General features: G+C 35.9%; 3 protein-coding genes across 4 annotated transcripts; 2 read left to right on the top strand and 1 right to left on the bottom strand.

Annotated features, from left to right (window-relative positions):
- Positions 1-589: 589 nt before the first annotated feature.
- LOC103962494 (probable inactive shikimate kinase like 2, chloroplastic) lies at positions 590-6,295 on the top strand. Its single transcript, XM_009375193.3, has 8 exons — positions 590-817; positions 903-1,093; positions 1,839-2,033; positions 2,242-2,303; positions 2,995-3,061; positions 3,176-3,294; positions 4,944-5,120; positions 5,749-6,295. Exons 1-8 carry the CDS (start codon positions 590-592, stop codon positions 5,856-5,858), a joined length of 1,149 nt encoding a protein of 382 aa, XP_009373468.1. The 3' UTR covers positions 5,859-6,295.
- A 732-nt stretch (positions 6,296-7,027) lies between these two features.
- LOC103962495 lies at positions 7,028-11,557 on the top strand. 2 transcript variants are annotated; one of them, XM_018651213.2, is made up of 6 exons: positions 7,028-7,199; positions 7,487-7,604; positions 7,899-8,008; positions 9,330-9,943; positions 10,715-10,823; positions 11,291-11,557. In XM_018651213.2, the coding sequence occupies exons 2-6, from the start codon at positions 7,527-7,529 to the stop codon at positions 11,331-11,333; spliced, it is 954 nt and encodes a 317-aa protein (XP_018506729.2). In that variant the 5' UTR covers positions 7,028-7,199; positions 7,487-7,526; the 3' UTR covers positions 11,334-11,557. The 2 variants fall into 2 exon arrangements, with proteins under 2 accessions (XP_018506729.2, XP_009373470.2); XM_009375195.3 differs by having other exon boundaries at positions 9,327-9,943.
- Positions 11,558-17,042: 5,485 nt separating this feature from the next.
- Positions 17,043-21,952, bottom strand: LOC103962496 (probable transcription factor KAN2). The gene is made up of 6 exons (XM_009375198.3): positions 21,106-21,952; positions 20,897-20,973; positions 19,552-19,597; positions 19,271-19,445; positions 18,184-18,259; positions 17,043-17,296 (listed from the first exon to the last, which is right to left on the bottom strand). The coding sequence occupies exons 1-6, from the start codon at positions 21,785-21,787 to the stop codon at positions 17,147-17,149; spliced, it is 1,206 nt and encodes a 401-aa protein (XP_009373473.2). The 5' UTR covers positions 21,788-21,952; the 3' UTR covers positions 17,043-17,146.

Here is a 21,952-nt window from a genome sequence, read left to right as displayed (position 1 = left end):
CATTAAAAATATAATTTCATCTCTAATATTATATTCAAAGCTATTTTATCCAATTTTTCGTCAACTTAAGTCACTTGACACACTTTATAGTATAACACCGTTATTTTCTCGCCTATAAACCCTTAACATTTCATATAGGTTACGATTTAACGTCTAATTTTGCCCTCTAAAGTTAGCTTTATACACTATTTCTTTATTAAAATTACTAATCTACCCTCCAATGTATATCACGTGCAAATAATATAACTTAAATTGACGAAAAATTAAATATAGTAGCTTCAAATCTAATATTAGGGATGTAATTGACAAATTTTTATAATTCAAAAATAAATTTTTCTAAAAAAAAAAAAAAAAAATTTAAAGATCTAATTTTCACTCATGTAATAATTAAGGAACTAAATTAGCCATTCATCCAAACTCAAAATAATCCTGGCCGTAAGATGCGAGACTACAAAGCTGCAGCACTTCTGCCGAAACGACAGGCCGTTCAGCGGTAGCAGTAGCACGGTGAATCACAAAACAACGGCATCCGAGGCCTTCTTATCCAAGGCTGCAAGGCCCTCCGTTTTCCTTTAACCAAAAAACCCAAATGGTGGCCACTGCAATTTCCGCCATGAATTCCACCATGGCTTTCAGTTTCTCCCAAAACCCATTCAACAACTTCCGGAACCTCTGCAAACCACAATGGAGGATGCCTATCTCACTCAAACCCACCCACCTTTCCTTCCTAACTCCGACCAAAACTCGGCGCCCTTTACAGACTTCCACTCTCGTCTCCTCCTCCTCCTCCGTCCCCGCCGCCGTCGAGGACTACGAGGTGCTCTCTCCCTTCCTGTGCTTCTCTTCTCTGTCACTGTCTGTGTGGGTTGGATTTTGTTTTGCCTAATTCGAATTTAATGCAGTTTGTTGATGCTTCTTCTGAGGTGGAGTTGAGATTACAACTCGGGGGCCGAAATTTCGAAAGCTCGAGAGATATATTTGTGGATGCAGATGGCACCTCATTGACAATAAAAGTACAGCATTCTGGGTCTCTTATCACACTTGTGGAAACTAATCGTCTCTTTGATAAAATAAAGCCTTCTGAAACAATATGGTTTGTGAAAATAAAAGCAATGTTAAATTTTTAGGCTTGTTTTTAGCTATGACACATGTACTCTTCACCAAATCTCGCTTTACCCCTTAAACTGTATATTTTGTTTCACTTTACCCCTGTAGACGCTTATACTGTCACACTTAGTCACCTGCACTCTTCTGTATGTCTCACTTTAACCTTTTCCATCAAACAAGTTAAAAGACTCGTTAATTTTGTTGACGTGGTATAGGCAATCTAGTCTTTTCCACTAAGTTGGTTGTGTGGCATATAACATGTCCTATAAATGGAACCCATGGATAAACAGATGTGGGTTAAACTCCAATTAGGTTGTGATTTCTCTATATTAAGAGAAAAACAAGAAGAGAAGGTTGAATTTTAAGGTTCGCAAGTTAATTTAAAAGTTTTCCCATCCCTTTGCAAAGATTTAACCCACCAACATAGTTGAAAAGCCTAAATTGTCCATGCCACATCAACAAAACTAACAGTTATTTTATCTTATTGACAGAAGAGGGTAAAGTGATATATTTAGGATGAGTGCTGGGGTTTAAGTGAGACAGTATAGAGTGTAAGGGGTAAAGTGAGACACAGAGAAAGAGTGCAAGTAGTAAAGTGAGATGGTATAGAGTGTAGGAGATAAAGTGAGGTTTGGTGAAGAGTACAATTGTCATAGCTAAAAATAAGCCAAATTTATATACACTGTAGTCTTTCGGGTCATGTTTAGATGGGTTGTTCTTGTTACGGGCAGGTATATCGATGATGATCAGCTAGTCGTAAACTTGAAAAAGCACGATCCTGAATTGAAATGGCCTGATATTATGGAGTCCTGGGAGTCTCTGACAGCGGGATCCATGCAACTTTTGAAAGGAGCTTCAATTTACATTGTTGGGGATTCAACTGAAATCAACCAAAAGGTGGCTCAAGAACTTGCAGTTGGTCTCGGGTATTTCCTTACTACCATTTTGTAGTTGCATGTTCATTACGATTAACTAGCTGCTAGTAATGAAAGATAGCCATTTATAAAGGGCACTGAGATTCAGTTGCATGGTTTGACAGCTCTGCCTATGTCTCAAATGCTTTTAAATTTTCAGTGTTTTGATTTTCCAAGTCTTCCTACATTCAGTCGTTATCTTTGGTTGATATGGTTGTAGATATACACCGCTCAGTACGAAGGAGTTTATGGAATCATTTGCGAAGCAGACCATTGAATCATGTGAGTACTTCGCTCGAACCTTGTAATTGTTCATTGAGCCTCAACTCGCTATGCCTTCTTCCCTTGATCTGTAATGTCAGGATGTGCACGTTATTGAAACTTGAACTCATTATGATCAATGTCAGTATCAACATACTCATCTTTCTTTTTTGGGGTGTGCACTAAGTGAATCGATGAAGTTTTAGATTATAGAATTAACTTAGATGGAAATGTGAAACAACGCTATATTGAATGATGACGGAGTGGGCTGACCAAGCATTAACATAGCACAAAATATTTGAAAACTTATGCTTATATGATTTTAAATTTTTGTGGTGGGGCCATGCAGCTCTAATGGTTGAGTGCCTTCAACCACCTTACTCCCCCCCCCCCCTAAAAAAAAAAGTGCCAACCAAATTTGTTTCCTTATTCCCAAAAATAAATGATTAATCCTTTTTCTGCTTTATGATTGTTTTCCTTTCCATTCTTAAAAATCGACTGTGTGTAAGTTAAAACAAAATAATGGATTATGACTGAATCAGTTTTAGTGTTTGTTTGCGATATTCTCTAAGTTTTTCATACGTGTTTTTCACATTTGATCGTACTTCTTTCATTTATTTGTGAATCGCTGATTCCCTTACCCAAAAAATCTTCTTCAAAGCTGATCTAGTTGCTATTAGTTACCCTATATTCATAATTTTATCAATTCCAGGGTTGCTTGCTGAAGGATCTGACTCTGTAGCAGAAGCAGAAAGTGCTGTATTACAAAGTTTAAGTAGGTACTATATGTCAATGATTTTTTATTTTGTGTTTTCTTTTGGGGATATGGTGGGGGCTGGAGGGTGTTGAAAAAATTGAGTATCCTTTAATGGGCGTTGTTGGTGGTCTTACAGTCATGTTCGGGCGGTAGTTGCAACATTAGGAGGGCAGCACGGAGCAGCAGGAAGGGCTGATAAATGGCGTCATCTTTATGCGGGTTTCACTGTCTGGGTGTCCCAAACTGAAGCTACAGGTAACTTGTCTTTGATCCTTTCTTTCATTACTTTTCTTTGGACTAGATACTCATCTACGATCAGTGTCTATCATGCTTAATACAATTGGTTATAGGTTGTTCTCTAGTATCATTAGGAACCTCTGTAGGCTGATTAGAATTGTTAATAAAGTTGATAGATATTGTTTATTTACCATTGTTCCCAATAGATTCTTACAACCGGAAAATAAAATAAAAAGCATGTGCTGCTGGAACTGAAAACCAAAGCACAAGTGATTGTAACTGATAAAACAAAATTCACAGTTCAACAGAATGTGGATCAACAACTATTTCATATGTAAGCCTTCCCATTGACATGCGAGACTACACAAAATTGGGAGGTTATCGTTGCATGAATTTGAAGTCAGGATCTGCTATAGTATGGTAATAAATTTTGCAGTTTGCCATTTTTGAAAAAAGTTCAAGTCATCGTTGAGCACAATTGAAGCACCTTTTTGTTGCAGACTTCACTGCAAGTCTATGGATCTTTAAATTTTGATCATTTTGATTTAGATTTAGAAATCTTTCTATCTCGTTGCAAGTCATTTATGTTTACTTGATAATTGTAGTAGCTTGGATCTATGTCATAGGGTTTTTAATCAAGATTGCAGATTGATTGTTAGTCAGGAGGTGTGAGCCTCAACTATAGAATTGAATAAGCATTACACTCTAATGTTTAAAATTTAAATTTTTTGGTCGGGTTTTTATAAAAAATGGTCCTGGGGCAACTCATTACTTCGTCCCTCATGTATTCATAAAGTATAAACCAATGAAGTGATCGGGGTGGGGGTGGGGGTGGGGTTTGTTTGTTTTTGTAGGGTTGGGGGTGTGGGGGTCATGGCTGGGGAACAAAGATATGGGGTGAGGTGGGGGTCGGAAGTGACTGGAGGGGATTGGGAGAGGCTGGGTCCATTCAGATAGTTGTAGAAACAGCCACTATTGATCGGATACTGATGGATGAGAAACCTTGGCCTGGGTGTATCAGGATGAGGTTACATATTCATACATGTAGCCACTTCACTATAAATAAGCATTCATTCTCTCCCATGGATAGCTCTAGCCGTTGGTACCATGAAACAATCTTTAACAAGGAATGATAAGATGCTGCAATGAATTTAGGTGCCTATGGATCACACGGGCATTCTGAATGTTGTGAGTGTATAATATGCATCTTTTTTTTTATTTTTTTTGTTCTTTTTGTGTATAACAAGACCACAGTGTATGTTAGCTCTTCTTATGTCAAATCCTCTTATGCTACCATGTCCATAACCAATCCATCCAGTTATATAATTTCTGCAAGCTAGTGTTTCTGATTTACTTTGCATTTCTCTAGGACTATTTGATACATTTCCAACTGTTCATAGAGCTGGGTATTCAAGATAGTCATTATTGTGTTTAAGTTCTTTTTAACATCCTGTAGCAACGTAATATATGAGAAGTAATTGATTCTGTTTTAGAGTTCTACATATGACATTTGGAGGATGAGCCCTGCCCCCACCATGTAGGTCTGCGTGTTCTAGATTGTAAACTAGTGATGTGTTATCATTGGTCATATCTGCATCGTTAGTCCATATCTTCTGAAATCATTATTTTGTGATTATACTTAATTTGCATGTTTCTTCTCTATGCAGATGAAGATTCAGCAAAGGAAGAGGCTAGGAGTCATATTAAAGATGGCAGACTAGCTTACTCAAACGCCGATGTTGTTGTCAAACTACAAGGTTGGGATGCAGTTCATGCTAAAAGTGTGGCTCAGGGATGCTTGAGTGCCCTTAAACAATTAATTCTATCGGACAAGAAACTTCCAAGTAAGTGTGTAATAATGTTTATACTTGTGACTTTAATCTTGTTGTAGATGGCATAGCGAGTGATCCTTTCTCTTCTATTGTTCTGCTTCTTTTCAGACGGTTGGCATATGGTAAAAGTCGATTAAATCGTAAGACTTGGAAAGTAAATACTCCAACTTGAAGCAGTTTACGCAATTGCTGCTAACAAATGCTAAGACTAGTATTAATTGAACGAAACCCAAAAACCATTGTCATGCTTCATTTCCTCAACGAGAAAACAAGCCACAGCTAAATCTATCCCTCTTGTACAACATCTTGAACGGAGATGCTAATGTAACAGAATAACAGTAGCTTGGCACCTCCACCCCTTATGGTAAATAAATTCCGAGACATGGAAAGTACATACTTCAACTTGAACCACCAATTTCTGTTCTAACAAAACCTATTGTTTTGAAGAGCGTGTAACATTGTAGTCTGTAGTAGTGCTGCATCATTTATGTTGACGACCATATAAAAGATTGTGAAAACTCGAAAAGTTGGCTACTTTGAGAGTTGGTATTGCTTACTTTTACGTTTGAAACAATGCTAAAGAATGTAGAGGTATAATGCCTGTTACTTACAAGCCCTTTGTTCGTGGTTGCTTTTGAAGGTAAGAAGAGCCTCTACATAAGGTTGGGATGCCGTGGTGACTGGCCAAACATCAAGCCTCCTGGATGGGATCCGTCAGCTGGAGATGATGTTTCTCTCAATGGATTGTAACAATAATTGCTGCACTGCCTGTAAGATTGGAAGGCAATTCGGCTCCAACCTAGTCCAACACCATGCCAAATAGTCGGCTTGCAAGCAGAGGAACCTCCATCCAAATCACTTCTGAGATGTCAAACTCGAACCTTTGTAATCAAAGTAAATAATGGTTTTGACAAAATCGTCATTGGAGATGGCAAAGGTTCGCAGATATCCAATGTCGGTTCTGCTATTTTAAGCACGCAACATGCTAAATTCCCTCTTTCAAAACTGTTACATGTTCTTAATATTAGTCCATCAGTTTGTTCAAGATAACAATTTGGTGAACATAAGTGGAAGCAGCGGTGAATTAGCCGAAGGCCTCTACTAGAACCCTACTGGTATGACGTGTCCTTGTTGTATCACAACGTCGTTATCAATAGAATAAAATACATGTATTTCAATTTATATAACCAAGTTATCATTCAACTATTAATCTCGTATCCTATTATGATAAGACTCTTCATAATATTCACTACTGAAAGGTGCCTAAATGGAAGGAGTTGTAACAAGTATAATCAATGCAAATGTGACGAGTAAGTACATTAAGGGACACTGTCTATCCTTTTGCCTTCACCAACTTCTGTGCAAGATTACTAATTCCTTTCAATCTAGAAAATTCACTATGTAAACGCATGTTAAAAATATAATTTTTAAGTTCATCTTCAAGAAGTGTATGAGATCTTTAGATTAAAAGTCTCCTTATTTCATGTGCCTTACCTAGGATAGTATAAGGGTCAAAAAAAATTTTAAGGGGGAGATTTTAAACCAATTGAGGTCAGCAGCAGCCAATGCCCCCACTTTAGCTTCATTACTAGTCCCACGTCAACATGGTTAACAGTTTATTTTTACTAAAAAACCAAAAACATAGATTAAATTTTGAGTTTTAAAAACGTAAAGTGACGACTTTTTAATTTTAAAAAATAAACTGAAATTAAAATTAAATTTTAGAGGTGTAGTTAAAAATATGAAGTTTTAACGAAAAACTTACAGTACTGTTCACTTTAACAAAAAATCATATTTTAACACGAAAAAATCAATCTTAATACTATTCACTTTATCATTTATTTTACCATTATCGTTAAAATTCAAAATTTTCAAACCCTAGTTTTTATTTAAAACTAAGGCGTTTTTTCATCCTCGGTTCCAAAACTTTGGCTGCTCACATCACAGCAACAGGAAGTCGGGAAGCAGCTATAAGCCTGCGCTTTTATTTCCGGTTTGGAAAACGGAAGACGAACTTGTAATTTACAGCATACGTCCCTCCTCTGCGCTTCTATTTCACTGACGCCCACTCTCTAGGAGCTTCAGAACCAGGTATATGTCCCTCCTTTGCACTTCTCACTTCTTTGATTTCTAAGAGCCACAATACTTTTTTGTATCTTTGATTTTTACCTCTTAATTTTCTTAATATTTTGTTTTCCCCCAATCATTTGATTGTCTAATGGGTATCTGCTACTAGCTGGTATTGTAATAATGTTCTGAAATTAAGCGATAAACCCTAAAAACCTAAACCCTAAACCCTAAACCCTAAACGATATCAATAACAATTGCGGATTAGGATTGAGTTGTACTTTGCAATCTGACATGACCTCATGTTTTAGTTGCTAGCTTTCGAATTTTGAGCACACGCTTCCGCCAGGAATGGGGAAGCAGGATGGTAACTTGTGGGACGATTCCGCTCTTATCCATGCTTTTGACGATGCCATGTCCAGCTACAAGGTTTCACCTCTCTCTCTCTTTTACACGCGCTCGCAATGTCATTTCTGTATTTACTTAAATTTGGCTAAATGTGTAAGGCTTCGGTATTTTGAGCAGAGCACTTTAGCTTCAACTGCAGATTGTTTTCATTTTTTTGACTTTTGCTTTCTTCATTATTATTTGACACGGCTCAATTTGATACTGATATGTTGTTAAAGACCTCAAAATGGAGAATCATGGTCTAGCTTTTGGTTTTCTTCTCTTCTTCTTTTTTTGTGTCCTGACATTATATATCACCTTTTATGTAATTTCCAGAAAATTCATAGCAAGAAAACCAATGAGGGTTCAACCAAGGAAGAAAAGGTTGAGATCAGCACAGGAGAACCAGTCATTACTAAGGTTGACGAACATGACGAGGCTAAGAGGTGAGTTTATGACCTGGCAAAGCCTCTCTTTGATGAATTTTATAATTTTGATTGTTATTGAAAGAAGAAGAATAATGGCTTTATAAAGTGGTGTACTTATTCTTAGACCAATGAACTCTTACCTATTTTTTCGTATTTGATAAGCTGAGTATTTCTCCTGTATCTTTCATCTGCTCACTTTATCTTCCCTTATAGTTTGTTTATCAAAAACAATAAGAATAAGTATTGTAGTTTTACTGATTATAGTTTTGAACCTTTTCTTTTAGATTTTGACTTTTTTTTTTCTTCCCGGTCGAGAGGATTGAGTTGTTGAATTCAGATAATAACTATGAAAGATTGTGCATGGAAGTTGGTATCATAATCAAAAGATAGTGCTGTTGGAACTTCGAATCTGGCAGCTCTGTTGAATTCAGAGATATTGGGGTTTATGGGTTGTAGTCTGATTCGGTTTGTGCTACTTTTCTATTTGCCCTACGAATCCAAATTTGATCAACTTTGTGCCTGAATATACATTTTATTAAACGACTACTATGAAATAACAGCAACTTTACAGTAAAGTGGACAATTAACCCACCATGAGTAGAAGAGAAAACAACATTTATTCAACAAACTACACCTACCTTAAGAAACTAGAATTAAACATGCTTACAACTTATGGAATAATGAATAAAAAAGTAAAATCTACATAACCAACATTGCAGTACTCCTAGACTAAAGTTTGCAGCACCTCTGTTCACCTCTATCTTCCTTGTTCAAGTCCATCCCAAGGCCTAATTTCACCATTTCTTCAAAAATATTTGCAGTGTTTAAATTTTCAAGAATGCCATAGTAGTCACTCCTCTTTTTATGCATACAAATTTATGTTATATTTTCTGATTTCCGGTCAAGGAAAGTTATTGGCAATCTTTATAATGTGTTTCATTTTGATGTTTTGGTTTTTGTATACATGTAAACTTAACTCAAAAGAGCCGTTTATATTCTTGCATTTATTTTGGGGGTTATGTCTCATGTAATTTAATCAATATGGTGCATAAAAAAAAGAGGTCAAAATTAACAGAAGATGTTAGAAGTCAACTAATTATCACTCCTAGAATATCATGCAAAGAACTAACTAAGCATGAAAAACTATAGTTAATTCATAAGACGAAGGTCATTAGCAATGTATGGCTCAACTTACCTGATAATAATTTCTAGCATGGTACGAAAACCATAAATTTGTATCTGATAGTAGTTAACTAAGCAGGTGATGCAGTAACTGTTCAATTTATTTTCTTTGAATATATACAAATAAGTTTTCTATCATCTCTTGTGCTTTAAGAAGACAAGGGGATGCAGATGGCCATAGCAGTGATACATCAAAGACCACTGCAGAACTTGGAGAGACCACTAATCATTCAGAAGTGAAAGAAAATGATCGTGTAGATTTGCATGTACCAGAGCCCTACTTACAAGCTGCACAGGATGTGCAAAATGACTATTCATGTTCACAAGTTACAGAAGATTATAACCAGTTACTCAATCAGTATTATGAGGTTGAGGAGAAAAGACAGAAGCTTCTAGTTCAGCTTCAACAATTCGGTGGTTGGAACTACCAATATTCTGGTGAAGGTTCTGGTTCCATCGTACAAGGCTATACTGATTTTGGCTCTCAGCAGAATGCTGTCCCTACATGCCATCTTTCTAATCCAGCTGTTGTCTGTTCATGTTGTCCATACCTGTCTCAGTGCTTGATGACTCCATGCACTTCAGTTCCTTCTAGTTTACAGGGGGGATCATGTGCCGGTAAAACTTGTACTGATGCTTGTTTACAAACAAGCTTTGGGAGATCATTTTCTCTTGAAGATGATAGAATGGTCAAGACAGCAATGGGGACTGCAGAAAGAGCATTATCATCAATGAAAACGAGAATTTCTGGTGATTCTGACATAAGTGAAGGTAAGCATGGCTTCATAATAGATATATCTTCTGGAACATGGGTCATCTAAAGAAGTCGCCATGAAAGAAATAGTCTAATAGAATTTTCATTCATTAATACAAGTGAGGTAATAATTTTTTATTTACTTGGTTGCCTTGATTATAATCAACTATTTTGAAGGCCAGAGGCCCAACATTAAAACCTAATATTAGTTTCTAGTCTTAGTGTAGATATTTATCTGTTCTTTTTGGGTTACAATGCTGTTTTTCTTGTCTTTCTTAAATTAAAGAATGGAAATTTTTTATTTTTGAACCATTTGAAGAATGTGAGAAACCAACATGTGTTTTTTCTGTTTGTTCTTCTTCTTTCGTCTGTTTTGTCTGTTCTCTCTGTGTGCTTCTGTGAACCAATTTTATGTTGTTGATATTGATGTTACATTTTAAACACACGCAGAGACACACAAAACGTGAATATGCTTCTACAATATGGATATACCATATTTGAGTTCTGCATGTTATCGAAGTTTTATTGTTGAATGATTTTGCTAGGACAGTTGATTATGCATTAAACGGGTTCAGTTTTACTAATTGGCCGTGGCTTTAGAATTTGATTTTAATCTTACCATTGTCGACTCGTACAAAAGATCTATGAGTTCACAATCACTACACAATGAACCTTTGCTTGTTAAACTGAAGTATGTTATTTCATGTCCCGATGGCTGTATATTCATGTCCTTTTTTGACAAGTGGAAGGTTATCATATCTGATTTTACTTCTTTACATATGGTACAGATAAAAAGGATGAGAATAGGGAAGGGGAAGTGGCTGAAAGTACTAGCTCAGAGACAGATCTTACCGCTGTATTAAATGCATGGTATTCTGCAGGTTTCTATACTGGCAAGTATGTTATCACTTCCCTGCTTAAAATGATTTAAGTTCAAATTAGTTTTGCATCTTCATATGATGGATGGTTCTTCACTTTCCGCATTGTAATACTTTGTTGCCAACCTCTTATTATGTATGATTTGGTTACCAAACATATTGCTTTACGTGATTTCTATAGCATCTTTGACGTGATATTTTGGACTTTATCACGTTTCTATTTCTATCATGCATGAATTTCAGTGGGAACTGAGAACGGAACTTGGAAATATTGAATTTTATCTGGACTAGTGTTTATTACCTTTTTTGCATCTAACAGAGAGTTATGTTCACTGGACATATGCGTAACGCCAGGAATGTTATGTCACTCTTGAACTGCAAGACCGCTGTCAAATTTTCCTGCTTATAAATCACCTATGTATGCATTTGATTGTCGAGTGTCTTACGAAAGCCCTGCTAAGTAACTGAGTTTTCTGATGAATGTAGGTATCTCATGGGGCAATCAGTTGCAAAGAAGCGCCATGGTTAAGCATCCTCGCACAACATCGAGAACAAGTAAACTAGTTCTTGTTTTCTACAGGACCTGGAGTTAAATTCGACGTATGTTCTACTATAATCATAAACAAAAATAGTTTGCGTAGAAGTGTATTCTACGTACAACATGGATCTTTAATCGTTAATTGTATCATCATTTTGACGAAAAACCGTATTAACGGGACATTTGGAAATTGAGGCTTGTCTTCCATTCCGTTCCCTAACCGCTGCGATGCTCTGCTTCAAGCATAAAGAGTGTCAAGCAATTCCAAAATGTACATGGTAGTGTCGTAGTGAAAGCACTAATGTTTACCCTCGGATGAGGAAATTAAAAAGTGTCAAGCAATTCCAAAATCATGAAATTTTATTTTTTATACGTTTGTGAATATTATTGTTTGACTAACTTAAAAGTACAATGAAATTTATTGTGTACCTAGAGTCATTAATTCGTAACGAAGGGGTTGTTGAAAAATACGCAAGTGGTGCTGGTAGTGGCGGCTTCGGGGTGGTGGGCCGGTGGTGACGACAACACGGGTGTGAGTGGCAATGAGGGCATGAAAATGTTGTGGTGGTAAAGATGGTGGTGGAATTGTTGCGGCAATGGTGATCAAGTTCATGGGAAAGTTTTCAAGTCCTTTTCGTTAATTTTCCTAAGACTTTGGTGATGGTGTTGCGGTTGGTAGTGGGAGTGGTAGCTGTAGCAGTAGCCGTGATGGTAACAGTGATGGTGGTGACTAGAAAGGTTTAAAAATGTGTACCCAAAGTATGTGTATGAATTCAAACAAATTTATGCATGTCAACTTATAAATTCGAACTTTCGTCCAAATTTCAAATTTAGTTTTCTCGTCCAATAACGAGCCAGTGAAATTTATAAAAGAAAAGGTTTAGTAAAATAATAGTTTTTTTCTTCTAAGTAGTAGCCAATTCTAGATTATCCGATCGACCTAGACAATGTTCTTTTCTTGTGTTTTTTTTTGGTAAAAATGTTCTTTTCTTGTTTGATGCAAGTGATTACAGAAGACAAATGAAAAGTGGATTTGATATTCAAATGCAAGAAACGAATAGTATTCTTAACAAACTGAGCTAGAGTATCAACAGTTTCTAAAACTTGTAAATCAGATTAAAGTTTTTGGTGATTCTTTTTATGCAATGAGTTGGTTTACCTAGCAATTCAACCAACTTATCCAAAATCTTTCACATTTTGGTATTAAATAGTTTTGGTTGAGGTTTGAGGGAAGAGAGATTTGTTCCTTCTGATCAGTGATTAGAATTTAGAGAGAGAGAGAGAGAGAGAGGAGTCCCCGCCTTGAAAGCCGGGCAGACAACGACGGGACTGCCATGAATGCGCAGGACTATAAGAAGGTAAGGTCGCCATCACCTCTCTCTCATTCTCTCTCTCTCTCTCTTTCTCCTCCTCCCTGCCCGCTCTGCCCGATTTGCCCGTAACATGTGAGAGGACGAAGCTGCAGCATTCTGCCAAAACGACAGGCCGTTCAGCAGGAGCAACAGGAGAGTGAGAGGGTCAATCATAAAACAATGGATTGCTAAATGATTTTTTTGCCTCGACATCCGCGCCCCTCTGCACTCTGATTGGCTTGTAATCATGCACGGATAACCCGTGACACGTCACGTCCGCGGGGGCACGTGTGAAGGATTTCCAAAAGCATTTGTGGTCGTTTATAATTTTGTGCTTTTTGTTGTCCGTCTAAATAAATAGAAAAAGGTGGAAGAAAAATAAAATAATATTCTGCTGACCGGAAAAAAGAATGATACCTTCTTATTGGCTCCCGCGGGAATTTCGGCCTACAATTGGGTTGCAAACTTGTAAGGGTTTTGGGGTCCTCTCTCTCTTTTGATAGTTTCTTCTCATTTTCCTTTTTCTTGATTATTTTGTTTTTGTCTCAATTTGATTTGTAATGTCCATTCATGTGACAATCTACTTCTACCATTAATTCTTATCCTAAACCCTATACGCTCGCCCACAAAAAATGAATTTCAGTTGAGGGATCTAGAACGTACTTGTAGGGCCATCACCATATTGAAATTTAACGATCAAATGGTTTATCTTATTAGGTATTTCTTTAAAGAGTTTTTTCTACAAAAAAAATACCCAAATCAGAAACCTTATGACAGTTAGTTAAAAGATGGTTATTCAAGTGTTTCTTTAAAGCACTGTATCAGTCTATATTCTTTACCAAAATTTGATGTTTTAATGATTTTGAATTTGTCTAATTTATCATAAGATGATCTATGAATAATGAATTAAAATTTTGATAGTTTAGATCGTAGAAAATAGTTGAGTGAGTCTCACAAGTTGTCCCTGAAGGATCCTTCAATAGTAGAGAACTATATATATAGAAATTTCTTACTAAAATATTGACTTTGTGTATGAATTTATGAAAATCCACTAAAATGATCATATATGAGAGCATCTTCTTAGAATTTTTAGAAGAACTTCCGTTTTATTGTAGAAAAAAACGATATGATATATGGCCGCCCTAGAGACTATGTACTTTTGGTGTAGGACCCTCGTATTCTAGAACAAGAGTCATTGACACAAAAACATTAATTCTTTAAAAGAAATTAAAAAAAAAAAAATCATTGCTCAATAGACAATAATTCAACCACAACTTCCTTATCTATTTTCTTGTGCCTTGCTCTCAAAAGGTACGCCTTAAGTGAAGGCATTGGGAGTGACTTCCCCATATACTTCATCAGGCATCACCTTTTATTCATTACTTGTACATATATTGTGGGGTACATTATTTTTCACCCAATAAGAAAATGAAACGTGTACTGCAGATTATATAAGTTGCATAGACTTGACATATACTAACCCAAATCCTAAAAGGACATATCGATGTTCCTAAAATGGATGAGATATATCAAATTGAAGGGAGATCACAGCGTAATGCTCCAACAAAGACCAACGATCATCATTTTCGAGTGGAGCACTTTGTTTATGTCATTGATGAGCAACTTACGGAATTAGATAATCGCTGCGATGAGTTAAATACTAAGTTGATTATTTGTTTGTCATGTTTGAGTCTAGATGATTCGTTTGTAGTGTTTGACAAATAGAAGCTACTTTGTCTTGCTCAAGTTATTTTTCAAAAAAAAAAAAAAATTCTCAAATATTGCATGGGATTATTAGTCTTGCAAAGATAATGGTGGAGAAAGAAAAGGTTCATCTATCAATTTATCGTGTGTATTTGCTTATTGTATTGACTTTAATATTTACTAGTTGCAACTGATTTAATGAAGAAAACATTTTTCGCCATGAATATTATTAAGAGCTCGTGCCTTAACACAATATAAGAGATCAATGGATCACTGACAGGTTAATTATTTAGCTTGAGATCAACCTTGTGTCTTTTTTTGTTCATTGTTTTGCACATCAACTTTGACTAGATCTTGTTGTCATATCAAAGATAATATGCAGAAATTTCACTTTTTCCTCTTTGACTAATAATGTAGTTAATATTGTTGGAGTATCACGTAAGCGTAAGTCATGATACATTTGGAAAATGATTTACTACCAATTGAATGAGGCTTAAATCATGAAACTAGTCTCAAATGTGCTAGTGATACACGTTAAAACTCACATTATGGCAGAATGCTTAGTTTGATTTCCACGTTCTTATCTATTGTGAATGTATTGAAATGGTTACAGATGATCACCACAACGATACTGTAAGTGAAGCACGTTATTGTTACAAATACAAACTTTTTGATTTTGTGTTTTACATATTTTTTGAGAGATCGGTCTTAGGAGTCGCAATTGGCACAAAGATTACAAAAGAAATATCAAGAGAGTGTGAGGCAATGAATTTAGTCAAAGCATAAGCAACAACTATGCTATATGAGGAATAGAAGGTTTGATATTTTGGTTGATCAAGCATCTTCTTTTTATTTCAAACATCATATATATTGAGGTTCTTAAATGGATGAGACATACATAAATGGAGGGAGGTCACGACGTAATGCTACAACAAAGACGTACCATCATCATTATAGTGTGGAGGGCTTTGTTTATGTCATCAATGAGCAAGTTGGGAAATTAGATGATCGCTTAATGAGTTAAATACTGAATTGCTTATTTGTTTGGCATGTTTTTGTTAGTAGCTTTTGACAAACAAAAACTTTGTCTTTCTCAAATTTTTCCTCAAATTTCTCGCATAAATCAAGCACTTGTAGATCAACTTGGGACATATATTCGATCAGTGATTTTTTTTCAATTGCATGAAATTATTAGTGTTGCGAAGACGATGGTGGAGAAAAGGGTGCATTTATCATTTAATCATGTGTATTTACTTATTACATTGACTTTGCTTTTACCGGTTGCCCGATTTCAACTGCAAAGTGAAAAATTCATTTTTCCGCATGATTATATACACACACACACACACACACACACAAGCGATACTACTACTTAATTTACACTTGGAAAGGGATTTGAATCTGAGACAAAGTGGGTTGAAGAGGAATGCCCTAACTGCCATGTCAGTCTAACTCTGCAACAAAATGTGAGATCAGTGATTGAGTGATAGCTTAATTGCTTAGATTGAAAAAGATGTTTTTGCTTGTATTGACTATAATGCTACATTTCCAGAATATGAAAACTCGTCGTGGACAATTATAGTTCTAATTAATATTATAGGGGACATCCCGAATTGGTGAGACCTTATCAACCAATGCTACCACAATAACAAGACTACACTTTTAGCACCCGTTGCAGATCTTCCTCAGTTGAAATACGAAACAAGGAGCAGATAATCTGAAATAACAGGAACCCTCATGAGAATAAATCTTGGCCTAGAGCAACCAAAGAAGGTTGAAGAATTTGGCATCATCTCATACTCACAGGAACACATGATGAGGTTAATGAGTAAAGAAAGTTGCAAGTCCATTGATTGAGACTTGCCTTTAGGTCCAGTTGAAGCTAATAAAGAACACAATTCTACAACATGTAGTAGATGTTTATCTTTGCTTCACAAATTTTAGTATGAAGTTTTTGACCGAAAAGAAATTTTTTGTATAACTTTGTATTCTCATTATTTGTTTCCCTTTGTCCGTAAAGTGTAAAGCATGTGATAGTACTGCTTTATTTCTTTCGTTCTTTTTTGGTAAATGATAGTGCTGCTCAATTCGAACCCAACGCTTTGGTAAAATTTAAAAAACAAAAATATATTTCATACATTATTATAAAATGCTCATTTGTGCCCAAAAGGTCACGAGTTCGAGTCGTGAAAATAACCTCTTAGCAAAGCAAGAGTATGGTTGCGTACGCTAAACATTATTTTCCTGACCCTTGCAACACGGAAAGACTTATTGGCTTGGGGTTGCTCTTTTAAATGTAAAATGCTCCATTGCAATTACCAAGGATCACCTGATACTTTTGGTTAAAGCGCTCTCTTTCTCTCTGATCAGTGCATAATCATACAAAAACCAATTAGTTTTCCATTGATTATATTTACGTACGAATAATATAATTGATTAGGATCTCAGAGATTGATAGGAAGGACATGCTTTTTTTCCACCCTTTCTCCTTTTGTTGCTTTCTTTTCTGTCTTTCTTGTCTCCTTGTCTTTCTTTAACTCTCCTTTTACTTTTCCTTTTCTTTTGTTTCTTTTCCTCTGATTTCTGAGAGCGGTACCCGATTCTTATCTCTCCCACGGCAGCCCCCATTCATCCACACACCAGAGGCTTAATATTTATATATATTGAATTTAACAACATAGAAATTGAATTTAAAAACATAGAAATTGAATTAGGTTTAATTTAATTTAATTATATCCCTATTCAATTTCAATGTGACCTGCCCAAAGTGAACTCCAAATTGGGTTTCCTGGGGGTTAGGCTTGTCCCTCCAGCTGAAATGGTTGTTGAGGAGCTGCTTATATCTGATATTTTCTCATAACTTAATCCTTTTGGATCTATCATGTTCGTGTCCTCCCTCTGCAACAAAATATTTATGCAAAATTATAAATAAATATACAAAAAAAGAATAAAAAGCCAAACAAAAGATATGTGTGAACTGGGAAGGCGGGAATCAAAGGACATTTGACTGCTCCCACTTGGAATAATTGAACACTAATTTATCAAAGGAAAGAGAAACTTTGAAAGAGTACAGTACAAAGTAGAAAGCCTGCACAAACTGAGCAACTCCCAAAACATTATTCTCTCTATAGCTATATAGCTCTTTACATTTTCATCAATTATCATATATATATTTGTTGGAAACTTCATGTGATAGCTTTTGACCATGTATTTTGCTATATATATAATTCATCTCGTGACAATAGCTAGTCTCCAATTTCATGCATGGTCAACCTATGGGGCTTGTGCGTCAAATGGGTTAGGTTTTCGGTCTAGGGCTAGGAGTTTATAAATATTGCGATGAATGAGAGGGTTTTCTGTAAATTTATATTAAATAAATGGGAGAAAAAGGCTTCACCTTTTACTTATTTATATATTTCCCTTTTTTCACTAGTGGAAGATTTACATGGAAAATATATATACTGAGAATAATGAACAAGGTTTTGCATATCACAAACGACATGTGAAATATGACAGAATTAACCCTTCAATTTTTAAGGGAACCAGCTTTTGAAAAGCGTATATATTATCCCTTTTATCCTCTAAATGTGTAATGTGCACGACTTGGTGGAAACAAGATGGAAACACAATTACCTTTAATTTTGTTCATTGATTCCATGACATGACATTTATATACATATATATAAATGATATATACATGAAAAGCGTAAAATATTGCAAGGTAAATCTTAATGTGCATAGTTTGGAAATAATGTACATAAATTCAAAAAGTATTGAATTGGTACCTCCTGATCATCGAGAGATGGTATAATATTTGCAGGTGCAGAATCCTTTGGGTTTGCATGCAACCAAGCTTCTCTGCTGCAAACCAACAGATTGAGAGAATATTATCTTTCAGTGGAAGCCATGCATGCAGATGAAAAAGCAAACTGAGAAAAAAGAAAGCAATCTTTTACTTGTGTCTTATTTATATACATCTTTCTCTCTCTCCGCTCGCACTTTAATCTTTACATTGTGCTGATTGAAATAAAGTTGAACTCCCACGTGACATCCATTCACTATTCAAATGAATGAATGTAGCTAACAATTCACGGACTACAAGAAACTTTCAAAGGGCTTACAGCTTTGGCACAAAGATTTCTGCTAGGGTTTAACTTTGGCCCTAAGTTTTCTAAAGTTTAGGCCCCTTTTGATCATATATGCATGTATATGTACGTCTCTCTCTCTATATATATACATACGTATACATAGCTCTATATTCAAGCCCCACAAAATCCAAAGGAAAGAGATATCTCCATCGATTTTTGATAGTCAAATGAGAGTCCCAAATCTTGGAGAAATTTGGAACATTAGCTAGAGGTTTCTTTGGGTCAAGATCACTCGAGTGTGGGTGCGTTTCTTTTTACTTTCTTTTCACCATGTACCCACAGCCCACTTGATGAAAGAGGTTATAATTACCCTATCATGATCTTAGATATGGAGTTTCTGTCAATTTTCTAGGATGTCTCTGTGGTGCACTGAGACTGACAAAAATGAAATCATCATCATTACTTATTCTTTTTGTGATTTCTTGCATGCAAGTATGAGCGCCATGCACGCATATTTAATTGATGTTTAAACAGTTACACAAGGCAACCTAGACAACAACAAACATAAATATACATTGAAATATTTGCTGCAATGTTTTTGTTTTATCCCTTAATTCTTCTTTCACTGACTCAAACCAAAGGCTAGAAATGAATTCATCATCAACAACCAAATAGTAAAGTAAATAAAAATAGAGAAGAGCGACATGCAAGTCCCTTTTGTTGGTCTCTGTGCAAAAAATCAATACTAATATGCAATTTAATTAGCGTTTAATTAGTGTGTTACCTTGAAGAATTGCTCCAGAGGCCGTAGTACTCCTTATTATCTTGAACAGTAATCGATCTTGATCCGTGCTGAGCTGATGGTAGCTGCTCACAAGACCTTCTTGGGTTCTGAAGTTCATACATTATGTCTTCAGTGGTGTCCCCAGATGAAGCATTTTCATATACATCACTTTGTCCTGTGCCACAGAATGATAAAATTAATTAATATTAAGAACCCCTTAAAATAAAACAAATATACCACAATATTATTTTCTAGAAAAAGTAGAGACGTTAACTATTAACCTGAAGAGGCCGCTGCTTTATCGGTGGTTTTCACCGTCCTGTACATCTGCAATATTTGGAATAAATATTAATAAAAAAATAATCATTTATGTTTAGCATAGGTAATACATCTTACACTTATAATTTGGGACGTAATTTGACCAAATGAAAAAACAGTACAAATACATACAGAAATAATTATATGGATGATGTTGCAAGATTCCATTGTTCATGTATGAATGTATGCATAATGCATATGAATATGTCGGTTAAATAACTATGGTTAGAGATGCAGGACAAGGTGTGGTTAGAATGGAACCCATGGATCTGATCTGATGAAGATATCATTGAGAAATGATGATGTTTGTGTACTTGTTTATTTGTTTCTTTTTCTTTATATATATTTGTTTAATAAATATATTATATATATAAATAAAAGAAACTATTATTAACAATTTTAAAAATTACATTCTATATTATTTATAAGTGTATTTTTTTTTTAATTATAAAAAATTTGAAGTACAAAATAAAAATTTTAAAATACTAATAATAATTTTCTAAATAAATACAAAAGATAGATTGATGGATGGAGTGTTTTGAGCTTGTCAGGATCGGCTTGGCTATACTATACAAGCTACGACGACTTATTTTTGAATTCCTTGGGCTTTGTCTTACTCAATTTCTGAAATCGATGCATGCATCTCACATCTCAGTTGTCAGTAGCATACTCTCTCTCTTTCCTTTTTTTTTTCATCTCTCTTTCTCCCTCTACGGAGGAGAGAGAGGCCAGAGAGAAGAGAGAGAGAGAGAGCATTGATTATTTATCTCACTAACTTGGGATGGATGGTTCATTCTTCCAAGCAAAAAGCTGTTCATTATGAGCTTACAGAAGAAGAAGAAGCAGAGCCATCAGATCTAATCTATCTATATAAAATCTATCGCAAATAGAAAGAAAAACAGTCTCTTCTGCACTGCACAGAAACAACGCCATTGGAGTTTGTCACACACACATATATAATAATTAACACATAGCTAGCACCTTCCTAATGTATAATATTAACTAACTAATGAAGTTTGTAAAAATCTTAAACTCGGAGAGGGAGAGAGAGAGAGAGAGAGAGAGAGAGAGAGAACTGCAATCTTCAAGTTAATTAAACGTAGTACAAAATTTCAAGAACTAAATTAATTAAAGATGGAAGCTAGAACAAAAGCCAAACATGCATGGCTGGCTAGCTATATACACAAATGCAGTCAAAGGTGTTCCTAAGCTCGCTATTGCACAAAATTACCAATACAAGTAGAAGTAGAAGAAGAAGAAGAAGAAGAAGAAGACGCATAAAAAAAAGAATTAAAGATAGGTTGTTACCTGTAAATGAGATTTAACATGTGCCAATGTGAGATCTTTGACATCCATAAGCTCAAGAACTGACTTTGGTGTAGCCCCTAATCATAATTAAATAAAAACCAACTTCATCAATAAATTAGCAGAACATTATTAATCTAACACAAAAACAAAAGAAGCAAGAAAATGAAAAGAATTAGAAGTGAGTGAGAGAGTGAGTGCTCAGTACTGACTTTCATGGCCACCCAAAAGCTCAACGGCGTGAACAAAGCGGGCGTGAAGAGTAGTAGTCCAACGCATCCGAGGGGCTCTTATGCTCCGTTTGGCCGGAAAGCGAGAGAAAATCCGGGATCTTAGAAGACCGCCATGATGACCTTGATGATGATGATGAGCAGCTGCCTGAAATAGTGGGGTTGAACTAGTAATTGTAGAGGTGGAGGTTGCGGTATTATTGTCGAAATTAACTGGCTTTTGTGAAGAAGAAAATGGGAAGAAATTATTAGGGGGAGGAGGAGGAGGGTTTTGGTACAGTGGAATTCCTCTAATGGGTCTCAAAAACCCAAGCAGCTCATCCGATTGCTGTAATTCTTGTTGCACATCTGCTTGGGGAGCTTGGGGAAAGTAGTGGCTTTGCTGAAACTGAAAGGGATGGAAAAGATTGCCATTAACACCATTACAGCTAGTACCGGCTGTAATATTATTGTAGTGTTGAGGACGATGATTGGTATTCGAAAGCTCGTCAGAGGTGGAGTTTCGGGAGTCCAAGGCTCTCCTCCAAAACCCCAAATCCACCCCCTCCTGATGACGTTTATGACTGCTTCTCCTCCAACTAGTTGATGAGGAGGAGGATGAGGGTTTGCTGTTTGGAGGGCTAATTTGTAGAGATAAGTCCGGTTGTGCAGGGAACAGCTCCATCAACCCACCTCCCTCTCTTAATCTCCTTCTCCTAAACCCTATACAGATATATCTAGCTACTTTACAATTCCCTCCTGTATATTTATGAGCACTTTCTTCTTCCTTGTGCTGAGAAATAACTCTGTGTGTTTGTATATATGTATTGTGTGAGCTAGGTAGATAGCT

Source organism: the organism of the source record quoted next, unplaced genomic scaffold, assembly GCF_019419815.1.
Source record: "Pyrus x bretschneideri cultivar Hongxiangsu unplaced genomic scaffold, Pyrus_bretschneideri_v1 Contig125, whole genome shotgun sequence".
Classification (NCBI taxonomy): Eukaryota; Viridiplantae; Streptophyta; class Magnoliopsida; order Rosales; family Rosaceae; genus Pyrus; species Pyrus x bretschneideri.
The sequence above is the reverse complement of the archived record's forward strand: the minus strand, read 5'-3'. Positions and strand labels throughout refer to the sequence as shown.

What these genes read in the sequence shown, in the direction of transcription:
- LOC103962495 (XM_009375195.3), top strand. Translation starts at nt 7,527, where the DNA reads ATGGGGAAGCAGGATGGTAACTTGTGGGACGATTCCGCTCTTATCCAT. An exon ending in ATGCCATGTCCAGCTACAAG is followed by an intron (nt 7,605 to 7,898) that starts GTTTCACCTCTC and finishes TGTAATTTCCAG; the next exon opens with AAAATTCATAGCAAGAAAAC. An exon ending in TGATTCTGACATAAGTGAAG is followed by an intron (nt 9,944 to 10,714) that starts GTAAGCATGGCT and finishes CATATGGTACAG; the next exon opens with ATAAAAAGGATGAGAATAGG.
- LOC103962494 (XM_009375193.3), top strand. Translation starts at nt 590, where the DNA reads ATGGTGGCCACTGCAATTTCCGCCATGAATTCCACCATGGCTTTCAGT. An exon ending in CCGCCGTCGAGGACTACGAG is followed by an intron (nt 818 to 902) that starts GTGCTCTCTCCC and finishes AATTTAATGCAG; the next exon opens with TTTGTTGATGCTTCTTCTGA. An exon ending in GTCCCAAACTGAAGCTACAG is followed by an intron (nt 3,295 to 4,943) that starts GTAACTTGTCTT and finishes TTCTCTATGCAG; the next exon opens with ATGAAGATTCAGCAAAGGAA.
- LOC103962496 (XM_009375198.3), bottom strand. Translation starts at nt 21,787, where the DNA reads ATGGAGCTGTTCCCTGCACAACCGGACTTATCTCTACAAATTAGCCCT. An exon ending in TAAAGCAGCGGCCTCTTCAG is followed by an intron (nt 19,446 to 19,551) that starts GTTAATAGTTAA and finishes TCTGTGGCACAG; the next exon opens with GACAAAGTGATGTATATGAA. An exon ending in CATCTCTCGATGATCAGGAG is followed by an intron (nt 17,297 to 18,183) that starts GTACCAATTCAA and finishes ATTTTGTTGCAG; the next exon opens with AGGGAGGACACGAACATGAT.